Genomic DNA, 18,828 nt, shown 5'->3' on the forward strand with positions numbered 1-18,828 from the left:
ACACAAATACTGTTAACACTACATGTTTTACTATCGTGTCTGAGGTATTCTTTGGTGTACACATAAATAATGAATAGTCGTCACTAACGTGGCACCTATCGACTCGTTTTCTTTGTGGAGTTTCTTACGATCGGCGAAAAAGAATGTGAGGAAAGATTAGAAAAAACAAGTTTCAGGTGCCACGCCTTGAGTGATTGTCGTCACAGCTGTGGCTCCGTGAGCGTGTCTGGTGCTCGGTCTGTGGTACCGAGGCTAGGGCGTCATCTTGACGCTCCTTCCAGGGGAGCTGACGAAGGCCATCCTGCCATAAAGTAATCTATTTAGTATGTAAGTGTAAGTTTCCGGGTGACTTACTCCCTCCCCTGCTTCGCGTCCCTCCTCGTCTCCCCTAACCCCCCCCCCCCCCCCATCCGCCCCTCCCAGTAGCCTATCGAACCTAGCAGTGAACAGTGACGCCAACATGCACTGTTATCTCATTCACTGCTAATCAAACGAGAGTCTTAAGAGATGCTATTAGGCCAAACTTCAAAGGAATCCAATACCCGGGCCTGTGTGCTGCCAAAGGGTTAAAGCACATTATCGAGATAAGAACAGGTCGGTTGAACGCTTCGGGGGGAGGGGTAGTGTGAGGCCTCCCTCCTCCCCCCATTCCGATGATGACCTCACCGCTGATGTGTGAAGCAAAAGGTTGTCTGCTTCACAATCTGAACGCTCTTGCGTTCAGTCCCATAGGCAACCTTGGTAAATTCAGACACTCACAGGAGCTACCCTGATACATTCCGACACTCTTCCGGGTACCCTGTGTATGATCAGACACGCTATAGGGCAACCCTGGTAAGCTCAGACACCTTCAGGGGCATCCCTAGCACACGTAGATCAAAGGCCCCCTCCCTACCCTACTCCCACTCCCTCGGGCACTCACCTCTGGTCCTCTTCCAGATGACGGTGGGCGTGGGCGTCCCCTGGGCGTGGCACTCGAGGGCCACCTCCTCCCCACCCACGACAGCTACGTCCTGAGGCTCCACCACCCACAGCGGGGGCACTGTGGGAAAAGAGAGAGAACCTGTCTGTTAATGGGTGTGTTGAAGGACGAAGGGTGAACAGCGAACCACCTTGAAGTACCCATGGAGTAAACCAGGCAACCTGGCAACTACCCTTAATCTAAGCCACTTTGAAGTACCCTCGTAGGAAGCCAACACTCCAGTATCTGCCTACATTAAGCCACTTTGCGACGTGGTTGAGAGGCTGTTGGAGAAGTAGAGAATTTCATGCATCGCTGCCATGTTCTTCCTGTGTTGAATATTGAATGTAATGTAAAATATTCAGGAGTTACAACACCGCAGATTCTTTTTTTCCCTCGCCAGCAGATGAGACATGAAACAGATTAACTTGTTTCCATGATCTGTTATCACAGGTACTTTCATATTGAGCTATTATACAGTTTTTTAAGTATAAACCCTAAACTTTCAGTAATAAGTATACACACACACACACACACACACACACACACACACACACACACACACACACACACTCACTTCCCACGTATTCCCTGCGTGTCGTAGAAGGCGACTAAAAGGGGAGGGAGCGGGGGGCTGGAAATCCTCCCCTCTCATTTTTTTTAATTTTCCAAAAGAAGGAACAGAGAATTGGGCCAGGTGAGGGTATTCCCTCAAAGGCCCAGGCCTCTGTTCTTAACGCTACCTCGCTAATGCGGGAAATGGCGAATAGTTTGAAAGAAAGAAAGAATATATATATATATATATATATATATATATATATATATATATATATATATATATATATATATATATATATATATAATGAGATTCTCCAATTTTTCATATCTTACTTGTTCCACACATCAAAGCTGTTCCCTGAAGGTTTTCTAAAAGGAAAGTAAAACCTTCATGGAATACACACACACACACACACACACACACACACACACACACACACACACAAGTTCCAGAGTATTTTGTTGAAGTTAAACGAAAATGCGAAGAATTCCAGCAGCCATTAAAGGCTTAATTCCGTCGAAAACAAACGAAACGGCCGACTTTAACTCCACTCTCAACTGATCATTTCATCTAATTGCCAAATAACACCAGCAACGACCTATTCATCTCATGATTGGTACATGATGCTCAGGCGGAATCAAGACGCAGTGTTTACTCCAGCAATATATTTTTGTTTGTTGTTGGCAAACACCGGCCAGCGATGTTGCCAGGACCCTCAGCCACGCCCGACGGAGGGAAGGCCGAGGATGCGACGCTGGCAAGGGAGTGACTCCAGATGGTATAGTTGGCTCGGGGTCTTGTAAGACCATCTGCCCGCGTGTGTTTTACTCCTCCTGCCATACCTTCTTTCCGGCTCTGTTGTGCTGAATCGTTTCCCCAAATAACGGAGGGAAGGAGGGACATGTCAACAGGACCTGGAGGCAACAACGGTTCAGCGCTTCCCAAACAGAAGCCCGTTTTCGTTGTTCTAACAGGATGACCACCGTCCCCCTGGCTCACGTCATCGACATATGATACAACGGAGATATCTATACAGTGGCATCTGTTACCACTAACATATCCTATGTACGCAGGATACAGCCTATGTATACGTCTATAATGCTTAAGCAGACACGAAGAAAACTCGTGCAAGACTCTACCTGTGTCGGCTGTGTATGGTCAGGTCAACCGCCACATACACACTAAAGGTGGTAATCACTTGAGTGTTCAGGTCCGTGGCAGCACGTGTTCCATATGTGTGTGTGTGTGTGTGTGTGTGTGTGTGTGACAACAAGAGAGCCGTGCGAGGCAGGCAGGTCTGAGGATCGGCTGGGGTTTGCCTCAAGTGGGATATTGAGCCTTTTAAAGTCATAAGGCCACATGAATTATTCATGGTAAGCCGGTGTGTTATTGCCAGGCGCTGAGAGCAAAGGCGGCGGCTGTCCTCTTCTGGTCGTGCCAGAGTGTTTACTGAGAGAGAGAGAGAGAGAGAGAGAGAGAGAGAGAGAGAGAGAGAGAGAGAGAGAGAGAGAGAGAGAGAGAGAGTGTCTCCACCCTCTCTCTCTCACTCTCTCTCTTTTTCTCTGGCGTCGAACCAAGACACTTCCCTTCCCCCTGTCTGAACATAATGATGTATCACATTACAGTGTTTGGGTTAATACCGCACCATTATCGCCCATCCTCAACATGCAACATACACACACATGCTCATTACTGGCCTCGTACACACCTCTTCTTTCGTGCTCACACCTCGCGTAACTTGACGTATAAAACATGTAGTCTTCTGTGTGGATGATCTATCCCGTTTTCTTTTTCTTTGAGGTCTTTTGAGGTCACACTTATTGAGTTTGGGGATTAATGATCGTGACCTTTGACTGAGGAAATAGAATATCAATGGCGTGACGAATAACATAAATGACGAATCACAATCGAACGGACCTGCTTTAATCAATTACTTATTGAACTTAACAACCAGTGACCTGGGAAAGGTAATTAGATCTTTGACTCTTTCCCTACTTCTATAATCATTTCTTTCTTGATCTTGGAGTTACTGGAGACATGAGAAGCTCGCCCTCTACCAAACTCCCGATCGTAATAACTATTTGACACCCTGAACTTTGACCCCTGAACTCTGACCTGACGATCACGGGTAATGGTGGCCTTAAGACCAGTTCCTGTCCAGAGTCTGAATGGGCGGGTGATGGAAAGGGTGACAATGACGCGCTGCTCAGCGCCACACACACAACAGTGATCAGTAAGGGCGAAGGTTAGGGAGGAAGCCAGTGTTGCAGGACCTTGTGACTGGCATCTTTTCAACCTTCATTCCACCCACACATTGATAGGTTTCTTCCCGCTGTAATGTCCCGATGCGTGGCGGTGCTTGGCTGTAGGGGGAAATGGCGCTCAGTCGATCACTCTCCATACCATGATTCACTCTACGTACAGGTGGTTCATGCAGATGGTGAGCTGAGCTTTCAAGGTCCTATATTCCCCATTTCCTTTTCGCTGCGCCACTGTGATGGTAAAGTGATGGTATTGTTATCTCTTACCTGCCCCTGGCAGTTACTGAGGCCCGGACTCCTAAAGTCTGACGGCTGAGCAACTAATGCAGGAAGGGAATGCGCTTAAATGCTAATGGAACACGTGGATGTCAACACGAACACTTGTCACGGATTCTCCCCTTGACAGATGTCTTTCTGCTGGGAGCCATGTTGTAATCTCACATGTAGATGAGGCGACGCAGCAGAAGGGAGGGACATTTCAAATACAGTATTGATAAGGCGTTAGATCAAAGGGGGACTGCAGAAGGGTGCCAAATAAAGTGAGGCCGTTTGTCTCTCGAGGCATTGTGTGGTGTGTGATGTGTGGAGGCGTCTGGCACCTGCGTCCCAGCACGTCCAGCACATGAAGGAGATGTCGTACTTCCATGGGTCATACATGCAATGTTTATGGTCTTTAAAATGAATGAAAAGAAGTGGAAAAAGTGTTGAAGATTTTCTTAATCGTTGGTTACATCCTGACGTGGACGGCCTTCAAGACCCTGGCAGTCGATATTTTTAAAGCCCAAATAACCGACAAATCGTCCTATACCACAAGAGATATAAAAGCTACTCTCCCCTCACAACAACCTGGTCTGTCTCCAGCTAGCCTGGCCACGTCACAACAACTACAGCTACACAAACAAACTCCCTCAGCTGAGAGCTATCTCAGGCAGGCCAACCATCACGTTCAGATTGTCATCAGCGTAGAACCGTGTCACACCAGGTCACGGTCAATGTCTACTGAGGTCACAGTATTGCCAGATCGGATACGCAAATTACGTTAACCTTAACTTTAAAGGTAATCATGACAATCATTTTTCCTAAATATATTTCGTAGTTGGGTCTTTCTCTCACAAGTCTGTGTGAATGCTTTTCAACGGAGAAGCGTAACGTCTGACAGCATTAAACTGATGTGTAATAAACTCCCATCGTATCAAGATGCAATAGTTAGAGATATACACTATATCTGTTATCAAGATGAAAAGAAAAAAATCTAAAAAAAAAGTCTCACATCAGCAGATCTAGCAGTAACAAAGGCGGCCACTGTAGACCCACTTCCATTCAGTTGTATCGGAACAAAAGACAGTGTGTGAACGTGTTGACGCTTCCACTCTACACCCGCCGTGTCTCGAGACGTTTATTCTTACCACTATCAACTGACAGTCCTATTTGCAGCCTTGAGACCGGCTTGGCAGGTCCTGAGACAGCTGGAGGAACGACCAACACCACCCCTTCTCCCTACTGCCTCGGGGGGAGGAGCGATGCGTTCCCTTGAGGGACAAGAGACGTCCTCTCCACCAGTTTGAGTCAAATTCCTTTCTCATGCTCTGGTTATCATCGCTGGCACTAACCAGTCATAATACCAACTCCAGCTGATTCTTCCTTCTATATTAAAGCAACGTGTTCTCCATTGCTCTGAAAATCGGCAGTTTCATTGAAGAATCCGACCCTTACTGATGCACAACTTGCTGAGGGTAAATATTTCAAGAGCATGAAGTGTAAAGAACTCGTCCGGATCTGATCCAACGTGAGGGATAACATGTCTGATCTATCAAGGTGATGAACTGAGAACTACTTTAGATGCTACTTTTATACAACAGATGTCCACTATAACTCTCACTTGTCTTTAAGTAAATAAGTTCTATTATAAGGATTATGAATGTAACAAAGACAGACTTACATGTCAGGCATAACACATGGATGTAACTGGTAACACACATACACATGTGGAGAAATCTAGACACAACAATGACACAGTGCGAGACCAGTGATTCAGAACCTGGAGAAGGTAGAACACGTAGCGAGGACGACCCGCCTCTCTACACAACACTCGTTCCAAGGTTAGGACTTGGAAGAAACGAAAAGTGAGAGAGAGAGAGAGAGAGAGAGAGAGAGAGAGAGAGAGAGAGAGAGAGAGAGAGAGAGAGAGAGAGAGAGAGAGAGAGAGAGAGAGAGAGAGAGAGAGAGAGAGAGAGAGGACACACTTATCAGGATGGACAACTCACCCCTGACGTGCATGGTGGCGGTGACCGTGGACGAGGCGGCGGAGTTGGAGGCGGTGCAGGTGTACTCGCCGGCGTGTCTGCCGCGGATGTCGGCGAACACCAGGTTGGAGAAGAACTGGGAGTGAGTCTCGGTGAGGACGGGGTCCCGGGGCAGCGGCCGGCCATTCCGGGACCACCGCAGACTGATGGGCAGGTCGCCGCTCAGCAGGGAACACGCGACCGACAGTCGCATACCCTCCACCAGACCCGTCGGGAACTTTAACTCGGCCAGCACTGGCGGCTCTGTCACGGGCAGCGGGAAACGGAGAGGAACGGAAGACGAGAGACAGATGACAGGTGTTGGAGAGAGAGAGAGAGAGAGAGAGAGAGAGAGAGAGAGAGAGAGAGAGAGAGAGAGAGAGAGAGAGAGAGAGAGAGAGAGAGAGAGAGATGGCAGGGAACAATAAAGTAAGACAATGAAGAAGAGAAAGAAGACACGAAATGGAGAACAACGAACGAATGATAAACACATGAAAGAAGAGAGATTTTGTAAGACAGAATAAGAAGGAAAGAACACGGGAAGGATAGGTTCAGGAGGGTGAGGTTGGGGTCAGAAGGGGAAGGTAGGAAGTGGGGGAGAGAAAATAGTACACTTAATTACAAGGTCATGACTATTTTAACATGTAATTATCTTCCTTGATCTCGAGGAAGTGTGTGTGTGTGTGTGTGTGTGTGTGTGTGTGTGTGTGTGTGTGTGTGTGTGTGTATGTGTGTGTGTTTACTACATCTGAAAAAAACGAGTTAATGGAACTGTGATTACACTGTGTAAGATATTGCGAACAAATGTATTACAAACGAAGATGTCCGGGGTCTTCACGAGCGAGGGTACTCCAACCACCAGCCAGAAAGATGAATATATAAATATAAGAATTTTTAGCGACTCGTAAGACAGCGTTATGGACCCAGCGGAACGGTGGGCAGGCGCGCGTGCCTGCTGCCGAAGCTGCTGACGTTGTCGTACTTCCCTGAGGGTTGGGGGGACGCGCTCAGCCAAGCAGTCTTTATCGTCGGATACGTTTCTGGATTAATGAATATCGGAGGAAGAAGAGCTTTGCCCTCAGCAATCTTTTTTTTTCTAGCAGAACTCAATTAAAGTTTGATCTACTAATGCATACCAGTGATTAAATGAAAGTCTATGTTTTGAAAAGATGTTTTAAATTTACATAACAGCCGGCTATAATAAATCAATTCATGATATTTCAGGATCATATGTATATTAGAGATTAAAGAACTGAGGGAACTTTGAGTTCATGCAATCTACGGGTTTGGCTGAGGGTAAATATGAAGCTGGTGGTGAGTGGAGCACTCCAGGCTCGAACCCAACCCGGCCTGCAATCTGAATAATTAATAAAAGATTCCTCAATGACTCGCACAGAGATCAGCCGGGAGTCTGTGCAAAGATGAAAAAAGTTAAGTGGATGGTGGAGGTCCAAGTGTGGGTGATGGAGGAGAAGTGGAGCACCAGGGTCGTCCTGACCGCCCGAGTTGATGGTGGAGGAAAGGTGGAAGATGGATGGATACGACCCCAGTTTGATGACGGGAGAATGATTTAAAGTCCTGGTGATGACGGCATGATGATCAGAACACGACACATTTGAGACACTTGGACTACCCTCCAGGATCCGCTTGATCGTTCGTAATTACCAAAGCATTATAGGCTTTTATGCCTGTTAGCGAACACAGATGTAACAACGAACTACCAATTAGGTGTAGACAGAAGGCCGGGGAGTTCCTTACTGACGACGGAGAGGAAGAAGGTGGCGGTAGCGGTGCGGCCCCGAGCGTCGGAGGCGATGCAGGAGTAGTGGCCCACGTCGTACTCGGCCTCTACCCTCTGTATGGCCAGGGTGCCGTCCCCGCGGGGCGTCCGCCGGGCCGTGGGCGTGAGGGGACGCCCGTGCAGCGTCCAGGACACCGTGGCCAGCGGGTAGCCGGCCACCGGACACACCAGCGACGCTTCCGACCCGTCCACAACGCTCACGTTGGCCGGCTTCCTGGTCGTCGGGGGGCCTGCTCGGGCGACGATGGACGAGAGAGAACAGATGTGCAGACGGAATAGATGGAAAGAGAAGGAAGATTTGGTGGCAAGGCAGAGAATAGATGAAGAGCCATACGGAGAACAGATTTAGAGACAGGTGACAGATGGCGAGACAGGGAGACGTAGAGACAGAGGAAGAGAAAGTGAGATGGGAGAGAAAGAGAGATTCATGTCATTACTTGAAATAAGATAAGCTTTTATCATAAATGAAACACGTTACTGTACCTAGACATTATCATTTACACTCAAATGTCTTTTATTTACCACATGATCATCAACCTGAAATCATTAACAACCATTTGTTCCCCACAGGAACGATTACTCAATCACTCAACGCTGCTCGCTGTTGACCATCGGAACGAGGTATCCTCCAACCAATCATCCAAAGTGGTGTTCGTCCCCTGACAGCCATTAATGAACAATTATCTAAATAAGTGATTCAGCAGCTCTGTGATTCAGGAGTAACATGCAGGCTCCTGGTCTAGGATCAGTGAATAAATAAGACACACCAGTTACGCATTTGGTCATTCTGGATGTGATGTCCAGGGACTTGGATCATCTAATACGCTCTATAGAGCTCTGTATTATCTCACGTGCTCTACAGAACCATGGGTTATAAACTCTGGGTTATCTAGTGTTCTCTATAGATCCTTAGATGATTACCTGCATACTAGATAACTATAGCCTTGCCTTCAGAGTCCTATAGAGCAGACTAGACTCTGCTCTGCTCTACAGGGTTGCGAGGGCAAGACGCTACATGGGTCATGGAATGATGGGGATAAAGAGATGGTGCCGCACGTACCGTACACGTTGAGCCTGGCGGCGTGCTGCACGTGTCCGGCAGCGTTGACGGCCGTGCAGGTGTACAGCCCGCCGTGCAGGTGGTCCACGCTGCTGATGTTCACCTGGCTGACCACCTGGCCCCCCACGCCCACCCAGGAGCCCACCCCCACCCGCTGGCCGCCGTAGTGGGCGGCCGAGGGCGTGAGGGGTCGACCATCCAGGGACCAGGTGACCACAGGGCTCGGGTGGCCCATGGCCGTGCACTTGAGGGAGACGGGCGGGCCGGGCTGGAGCGTCTGTTCGATGAACGTCTCTCGCAACACAGGCGGCGAGTCTGTCACCCGGGTGTGGTGTAGGTCGTATGTGAGTATGTGGGAATACATGTGTGTATAGGTGTGAGTATGGAAGACCGGTGGGGGACAAGGGATGGGAGGAAAAAACAAAAACGAGTATAAGATTCAAGTTAGAATGACTGTAATCTTACAGTGTTGATGTACTACCACTATACCCACTACAGCTGCGACACACTGTGTTACGGAATGATTCCTCCGCATAACAACTGTGCACGCTGGAGCTAGAATATAAAGCCAGTGTTACAGAAGGGTTCTGTAAGATGAACACTATTATCACCATATATTTGGACGACACCCGGCTGCTGACTCCTGGAAGAGTTCTGAGCCAACAGAAGGACATTGTCATTCCACCATCCTCAACACAAACTGTTAACCTTCCTGTACACAGCTACTCTCTCTCTCTCATGCAGTGAGGGTGTAGACGTCTGGAACATTACACTGGTAAGGTTATGATAAGTGAGCTGGACACACAGCAGTACACTTCTGCTCTATATAGAAATAAGGGCCTCAGACCCCTCCCTCCTTCCTAAAGGACACTTAAATAATCTTGAGGAGCGAGTGGTCCAGATGAAAGAGAGAGCCAGGGAGGGTTACCATAGGCAAGGTGTTGCCCTCCCTGGGGTTTAAGAGTCCCCCGAGGGGAGATGTAAGGGGGACGGACAGAATGCCTGAATAGGGTTCTGCTGGCCACTCCCGAGGCAAGGATTACCCTGGAGAGTACTGTTGTTTGTGTTGTGAGTACATACAGACTCCAGTGGAGTGCGTCGTGTGAGGGAGACATCGAGAAACGTGAGGTGGAGGGGGGAAGGAGGGAATGTTTTTCACGTGTAGTCAAGGGCCGTTTGAGGTCAACATGGTGAGCCACCTGGACTTGTATTAACTGTTAATAACGTTGTAGGTTAACTACTGTTCCAGCCACAGCGTCAGAAACGACCGAACAATTGACTCATCAGCAGACGCCCATTCCCCAGCTGTCATGTATGAAAATAATAATAGATGAAGACGAAGAAGAAATAAATGGTTTATCAAATCAATATCAGTCAAAGTCTGGAAAAACACACATACACAAACGCGCGAGCGCGCAAAAGAGGGGAGAAAAGAGGGGAGTAAACATACACACAAACACTTGGGTGTCCGTCTACATGATTATTAATGATATTCACAATGGTGGGGTTGTGGGCCGTTCTTGTAGCAGTCTGTCTGAGCTGGGATGTGGCACGATGAGGTTGTGGCGCAGGCGTTGTGATCCTGGCAAGTGTGTGTGTGTGTGTGTGTGTGTGTGTGTGTGTAGTGAGGGACAAGTGAACGTGTCAGGTGTACGGCTGCAGGCGCGTCCTCACCTCTGATGCTAAGCTGGGTCGTGGCCTGCGCCTCGCCCACACTGTTGGCCGCCACGCACTGGTACATGCCGGCGTCGCGTTCACCCACGCCAGCGATGGCCAGGGTGTCCCGCCCCTGCAGCAGGATGTGGGCGTGCGTGTGTGGGTGGAGCGGCGACCCGTCCCGGTACCAGCGGACCTCGGCCACGGGCGACCCCTGCACGCGGCACGCGATCGTGACGCGGGAACCGGCCGACACCATCTGCTGGTCGCGCGTGCAACACGTGGTCAGAGGTTACATGTTAGTACATAAACATTACAGACACAATACATAACATCACAACTGACACGGTATACAGTGTATGATGCCTTAGAGGGAAGAATCCTCGCTTGTCTCATTCCTCTCTTCCTTCTTTTAGACTATAATACAGGAGGGAAGGATTTCCAGTCCCCAAGCTACCACCTTCTATAACACGCAGGGAATATGTGGGTAGAATTCCTTCTTTCGTATCCCCAGGGATAATTATATATAAATTATATATGAATTATATACCTACATAGATTACTCTTTGGTTCTTGTTTGTATATCTTCCTCTTGCCCCAAGTAATGCTTTACTGACTAATAAATGTAACGATACCAGAGATCACACGGGTCAACACACGGTACCAGAGACCACACGGGTCAACACACGGTACCAGAGACCACACGGGTCAACACACGGTACCAGAGACCACACGGGTCAACACACGGTACACCAACATTAAAGAGTTCCGTTTCTTGATACAACGGAGCGTGACTTGGGCCGCCTGAGGCTGCCAGGGCCATCACCCGCAAGACACTAATTAACATTTTGAATGTCTAATTATTCCAGTTCTCTCAGAGAAGAAGAGAGAGGTGGGTATTGATAAGGGCCGGGGAACTACTAGGCTGGAAGAGTAGGATAATATACGAGAGACCATTTTTGAGATTTCTCTCGTTTTGAAATACAATTTAGTCATTTTTTTTCTCTCACCTGTAATAACGAGAGAGAGAGAGAGAGAGAGAGAGAGAGAGAGAGAGAGAGAGAGAGAGAGAGAGAGAGAGAGAGAGAGAGGTTGCGTCGGTCATATATCAAAGGCCTGCCTGGTCAGAGTCGTCAGCAGAGGGAGTCTCTCGAAGCCAGGTCGGTCAGCTTAGGGCGGGGTCACGGGGGGTCAAGTTAGCCACCTCTTCTCTGACCGGGTTAACAAGCCGTGTGTACGACGTCCCTAAGTACATACTTCCCTCCATCGTCTCGGGTCCAGCACCACAGACTGTCGATAACAGACTGACTCCCACGGAATTTCCGAGCCTCGAAAATCGCACCTTTGCGGCCGAATAATATAATTCATCCGATTTCGATAATCAATGGCGGTCCGTCGGGAGGAGGCGGAGGGAGGCGGCGGGAGTCCCGGATGATAGCGTAAGTGATGGCTTAAGGTCACATTACGTGAGGGCTCATAATGAGATCCTTCCGGTACGACGGCGATCTCTGATCTTCTTATGGGTGTGCCAGATGCCCGATAATGATGTCTCATCCATGACTTCTTAAATGCGAGCGAGAACGTTATCCCTTCCTGTCGTACACAGATGTCTGTAAATATCTTACCTATTCGTGGCCTGCCATTCGTGTGACACTACAACGATATTCGTGTCTACGGTAAAGCCATCCTAACTGTTGTATACGATACTTACTGTTATTGTACTCGCAAAAACAGACCTGGTCGAGGCTACCGTTTGTACGATACCGCTATCCTGACGTGTCTACCAGCTGCACGATACCGTTATGATGACGTACCTACCATACATCGATCGAGCTGCCTCATGATCACCTCAAAACTCCAATTCTCCTTTTCATTTCGACGCAAGACACAGCTCATGAACTTCCACGGCTGAACAAAAGGCAGAAGTTACGAAAACAGTGTTCGTGAGCCGTGAGGGAAGCAGCTCCATCTCTGTATACATTTACTGGTAACGTCCCGGCTCCATAGGTAAGCATAATACTCAAGTAAGTATAACGACTTCAGATACCAGAAGACTCGGATCCACAGCACGGAACCTGATGGACATCTAACAACAATAGGAATTTCAGAGGAAGTTTATATGCTGATGATTCTTCAGTGCCAAGGTTCACTACAGGGGCCTGAAGTGCGGGTCAGAACCTACTCGCTCAGCCTCCAGTGAGGACCAGAAGGTTCATACACAAAACTACCCGTAGGACGAAGATCAAATGAGACTGAAGACTGGATTGACACACGTCTACTCGAATATCCCATGAAACAGAGAACACCACAGGCTTCAGCCGACAGCCTTAAGGGTCCGTGCTCACTGATCATACGAAACTGAACCTCAGGATCTTAATAATCCCCTCCGGCAACCACTACCGAGTAGCCATTAAAACTGGCCCGATCCAATAAAAGTTAATGAATGACTAAACGATTCCCGGCGAGGCTTCCCAGAACCCTGGTCTCTCCTGCCAGCTACCCCGCCACACACACACACACCACCTCAGACCAATAATCTTTTCCTTCTTCCTCTAGAATCCATCGGAGTAGCCCTTGGCTGCCCTCACCACTCTCGTCTCCTGCCTTTGAAATTCACCAGGATCCTCTTGTGGGCCGCTTCCCAGAGGCCGCTGCCAATACCGGCCGGCCGCTCCCCCCGCCAGCCACCAGCCGCTCAAGAGATGGAAATCTGGAAGACCCCGAGCGGGGAGGGCGCCAAGAGGCTCTCGTATCTATGAAAATGGCGGCGGTCTTCCTTCTATTGCCGGGACTCCAAGCCCTGTAAATATTGACTCACCGGCTGCACGCGGGGTTGAAAAACGCACTTAACAATGTGGTAATTAAAGGTGATGAAAGAGGAGAAGAGCAGAGGGGAAAAGAGAGCGCAGGAAGATAAAGCCTTCGATAGATGAAGAGGTGAAAAAGTTAAAGGTCAAACAAAAGAAGGTTAGGGTATAAGATCCTCCGGCACTGGGGTTGGATCCGCCCGCCGGACTACTCGCAACGCTCACATGTTTTTGTTTACTTGGGCAAAGGTGTTTTACGGAGCGACAGACTAAACCTGGGGCCAACTCTGCTTACTTGAAGCTAAAGGCATTTTCCTAACTGCTGTAAAACTACACATTAGGTTCAGGTACATATATATATATATATATATATATATATATATATATATATATATATATATATATATATATATATATATATATATACATACATATATATATATATATATATATCTATATATACACAGCGGTAGCGCTCCCGCCTGCCACGCAGGGGGTCCCGGGTTCGATCCTGGCTGCTGGAAGTTTGTATGTTATATATATATATATATATATATGTATATATATATATATATATATATATATATATATATATATATATATATATATATATATATATATATATATACAAATATATACATATATATATATATATATATATATATATATATATATATATATATATATATATATATATATATATATATAATATAATATAATATAAATCTATGTACAGAACTCTTCACATTACTGGATTTCACATGCAACACACGAAACCTTTAGCTGAACACATTCACAAGAGCAAAACATTGGGGCAGGGTCTTCGCACATAACAGAAGAATTAATTACCTTTTCAAACTAGAAAAAACTGTTCTACTGTTAATTAAAAATTTTTATGTTTCTTTTCACTGCAGAAGAAACTAATTGTATTTCAAAGGCAAAAAGTCTGGCGTTTCTCCCAAAAAAAGAATGATCAAATTATACAAAAGAATGGGAGAGAAAAACCAGACATTTAAGTTGATAATTAATCTTGAAAATGACGGAGGTATAGCAAGAGGGGAGGTGATGGCCAGGGTTGGTGACCTGGACGGGAGTGTGGGAGGTGACCTGGAGGAGGTACTGACCTGGATGGGAGGGTGAGAGGTGACCTGGAGGAGGTACTGACCTGGAGGGGCGGGTGGGCGGTAATCTGGAGCTCCTGGACGACAGTGAGGGTGAAGTGGGCGGTGTCTGTGCCCGCCCCGTTGGCCGCCACGCAGGTGTACCCGCCCGCGTCGGCTGGGCCCGCCCGCGCCCCGCCCACGACAGCACCCCGCACCCACATCCGACCCACGGCGACGCCCACGCCCCCGCCCACTGTGCTCAGCTCCCCACCTACGCCCTCACGGGACCAGCTGCCAAAGAGAGATCAACACCAAGGCATGGTTAGCTGACGCTCATAATGAGGACCATGATAAGACATGATGAGACTCAAGACTCACAAGATTCATAATGAGACTTACCACAGTGCCACTAACTTACCTGCAATAATTAAAACATTGGTTACGCTGGATCAATATATATATATATATATATATATATATATATATATATATATATAGGGAGCGGGGGGCTGGAAATCCTCCCCTCTCGTTTTTTTTTTTTATTTTTTTTTTTCCAAAAGAAGGAACAGAGAAGGGGGCCAGGTGAGGATATTCCCTCAAAGGCCCAGTCCTCTGTTCTTAGCGCTACCTCGCTAATGCGGGAAATGGCGAATAGTATGAAAAAAAAAAAAAAAAATATATATATATATATATATATATATATATATATATATATATATATATATATATATATATATATATATATATATATATATATATATATAATCTATTCATTCTAACAAACATATGTAGTTACATATACACAAATCATATACACTCGTACTTATAGCTGTCTTGGAAAAAGAGAATGAAAAAAGGATGTCTTCTAACCCCGTCTTCACAGGATCTAATCCTCCAGATGGGTTGTAACCCTGTCTTCTCAGGCTTTAACCCTCTTAACGTGGGGTTTACTCTGCCGTCACTGGCACTCTACCTGTTAACGGTGTCAGTTTATACAACGTAACAGGTGGGATTGAAATAATTTAGCATTCAAATCTTTATCTCTCTCTTTTACTGAGGCTTGGCTATATTTTCTTTTAAGCTGGCTCTCTTACCCAAAAGGTTTTCCAAATTTTTTTTCCTCATACCATTGTGCATTTCTCACTTTCTTTCTATCTCTTTCTCTCCCTTTCTCTCTCACGTTGCAGTATTCAGATCAATCTGGCAGCCAATCCCACCATCGCTGGCAATTTTCTGGCTTGCAGTCGACCCCTTTCCCTACGGTTGTCCGGATCTACTGTGGCGACCCTGGAAGCCCTCAGCGACCCTGATTGGGAAGGTAGCCTAACAGTGGGTGGTAGTTAAGGGATGTGGTTGAGGGATAGGATATGGGAGTGATCGAGTAATGAGGGGAATCCTGCCCAATCAAGGGGTTGTGATGCGGGGTGGGAGAGGGTTGATCCTCTCATAAAGGATGGGAGAATCCTGCCCAATCAGGGTGGATTGTGGAGGACGTTGTTGTGGAAGGGGAGGGAGGGAGGGAGAGAGAGAGAGAGACCTCATCCTTGGATTGTGGGTCCTGATCAATCAGTGGAGACTGGGCTGTTGCGGGGGGTAGGGTAGTGACCTGATCCTTCAGTTTGGGGTACCATGTCCAGTGATGGGTAGCTCCGGGGATGGGGGAAAGGGGGAGGGGGGGGGGGAAGAGCCCCAATCCTTTGATATGGGGATCCCGTCCAATCAAGGGCTGTTAGGGAAACCTAATCCCCTGGGTCAATATGAAGCGGATCTCGCTGATCACACTCGCCCCATGGTGATGGGGAGGTCGGGCGGGTCAACTGGTGTTTGCGTGGGCTCTCGTTCTTTCGTATATCAAGCTGTGTTTGTGGCCTCTCTCTCTCTCTCTCTCTCTCTCTCTCTCTCTCTCTCTCTCTCTCTCTCTCTCTCTCTCTCTGTCTGTCTGTCTGTCTGTCTGTCTCTCTCTCTCTCTCTCTCTCTCTCTCTCTCTCTCTCCCCCACGCGGTGAGCGCTGCGGGCTGGCCCTGCCACAGGCCAGCGCCAGCAGGGTGATAGTGCAAGGTGGAGGGGGGGGGGGGTTCCCACCAGTAGAGAGTAGACGGTACGGGTGATAGCAGGTGTGTTCATCTGAGCCGAGTGGTGGAATTACAGACATCAAGGAAGATAAGGATGAGATAAGAGAACTTTAGAGAGAGAGGGAGAGTGACACGATGAAATATAATCTTTTTTCTTTCTTCTTATTTAAAGAGTCAGGCTGTTAATTCATAACATCTGTCAACTCCCAAGGAAATCCTATCCAAATGTATATTTAAAGAGGTCATTGAGGCTAATTACCTTCCCTACACATTAGTCCCTTATTACCATAGGGCCACTAATTACCCTATACCCACGCTCACCCTCATTATCATAGGCAACCATCCATTCTCCCTATGACCCTATAACAGAAGTCTCATCGCCCCAGTCGTTCATCCAGTATGGTAACGGTGATCAAAATTCATAAATGGTTCATGCCACATATACCAGCACGTGGGTCGGACGCTGAAATTCGCTATGTTCGTTGTAGCGGGGGCAGTATATAACAAACTTTCCCATGTAGGACACAGCACTCAATTTCAATTCGATATTACTTTATTCACACAAAAATGGTGAATTTGTTACTGAGGCAGAGAGCGGCAGGTTCTCTCTTCAACAGATCGGGTGTATATATCCAAACCTCCAATCCTCTTCCTGTTGGGAATATTAATCTATTACGATAGATTTATATATAACACCGGCCAAGTCTATTATTGTCTATTGTCTATCATTATTTGTCCTTTTATTTTTTTTTTTAGGGGCTCGTCGTGTTCATTGTTCATCTGTTTTGAATCTGATTCATATGAACAGCCCCTTCATCCAGCTGCCGAGAACAATACCTATTTCATGTACCCGATGTGGTGCCTCACTGACCCATCCAACTCCATCCTAGCCTGGTTCCTATCTTCATCTCATCCTCTCTTCCATTTCGTGCGATGATTATTCCCTCATCTTCCGGTGGCGTAACTGTCACTGATTACTGTCTGTCATCTTTTGTGCCTTCATCTGTCCCACTGTCAACCAACTTGGCCCAAACGTTATTATTACTATTATCATTATCATTATTATTATTATTATTATTATTATTATTATCATTATTATTATTATTATCATTATTATTATTATAACGGGTTGTGTTCCATTAACCCAGAGGTCTGGTTCCCTTAAATCCCCCCTGAGAACCGTATTACCATCCCAGAACAGGAGGACAACTAAAGGTCACGTCAAAGGTCGTACCATCTCATCCAAGGATGTTACCATCGTGTTCAAGCATTAACCATAAACTTATACACAAAAATTTTAATCATCCTTCCGTGTGGAGAGAATTTAGAAAGAAAAAAAAGCTCTATGTTTATCACCCGAGCAGAGGCAGCCCATGATGTAACTAATTCTGTAAAACGTAAAAAAAATAATTCACGTATCCATCACCTCTCCAGCACTGGGGTCGGACTGGTCTATCATGCGAGGGGTTCAAGTTTCCATCAGCGCTGGACTAGAGGATCTCTCTCCATACATCCCTTCCTCCCTCCCTCCCTCACAATACTCCTCCCACACACATCTGCCTACATACATCCCTCCCGACACACAGATCTACCTATATATATTCCTACCCACACACAGATCTACCTATATACATTCCGCCAACACACAGATCTACCTATACACATTCCTTCCCGCTCCCTCAGTCTCCCACACAGATCTATCTCTGTACACCCTTCCCCCACACAGAGCCCGCCTCTCTCTGGGTATAGCTCGGCCTACAAGCGAATGCAGCATAACACCTCCCATGATCTTTTGTGTCCAGTCCAGTGGCCTTCCTCCCTCCAGGGACTCCTCCACGTCTCTAAATCCTTGTAGTTCACAGGTCAGGTTAGCTTACGTCAGGCTACAATGCCGTCAGGCCACTAGACTAACGGGTTGCAGTCTTATGAGCGTGGGGGTCACGTAGAGCGTTATTCGTAAACGTAAACCCCTCTCCCCCACTGAACGACCCTCTCTCTCTCTCTCTCTCTCTCTCTCTCTCTCTCTCTCTCTCTCTCTCTCTCTCTCTCTCTCCTTCAGAAACACGAAAATTGGAAATTATCACGAGGGAAACTGTGCGTCTATAATGCCTTCCCAGCCACGGCAGGTGAGATGGGTACCATCCAGCCTTGCCTTCATTACTGCCTCCAGGCTTTTAAAGCTGTTTTTTTCCCTCTTGCGATTCCGCACCTGGCGTCTGGTAAATCCATTTAAAGCTTCTTTTCCAACCATCCCGTAATTCGATTG

General features: G+C 47.2%; 1 protein-coding gene across 4 annotated transcripts in view; it reads right to left on the reverse strand.

Moving 5' to 3' along the window:
• LOC139760076 (cell adhesion molecule Dscam2-like) overlaps window positions 1-18,828 on the reverse strand; it is a 217,225-nt gene that overhangs the window by 42,368 nt on the left and 156,029 nt on the right. For all 4 annotated transcript variants that reach the window (XM_071682875.1, XM_071682877.1, XM_071682876.1 and 1 more), the window contains exons 8-13: window positions 14,553-14,781; window positions 10,599-10,839; window positions 8,925-9,239; window positions 7,822-8,094; window positions 6,046-6,327; window positions 923-1,042 (exon numbers count right to left, since the gene is read on the reverse strand). In XM_071682875.1, coding sequence (XP_071538976.1) covers window positions 923-1,042; window positions 6,046-6,327; window positions 7,822-8,094; window positions 8,925-9,239; window positions 10,599-10,839; window positions 14,553-14,781 — 1,460 coding nt within the window. The remainder of the gene's footprint in view (window positions 1-922; window positions 1,043-6,045; window positions 6,328-7,821; window positions 8,095-8,924; window positions 9,240-10,598; window positions 10,840-14,552; window positions 14,782-18,828) is intronic.

Source organism: Panulirus ornatus, chromosome 35 (assembly GCF_036320965.1).
Source record: "Panulirus ornatus isolate Po-2019 chromosome 35, ASM3632096v1, whole genome shotgun sequence".
In the NCBI taxonomy this organism is placed as follows: Eukaryota; Metazoa; Arthropoda; class Malacostraca; order Decapoda; family Palinuridae; genus Panulirus; species Panulirus ornatus.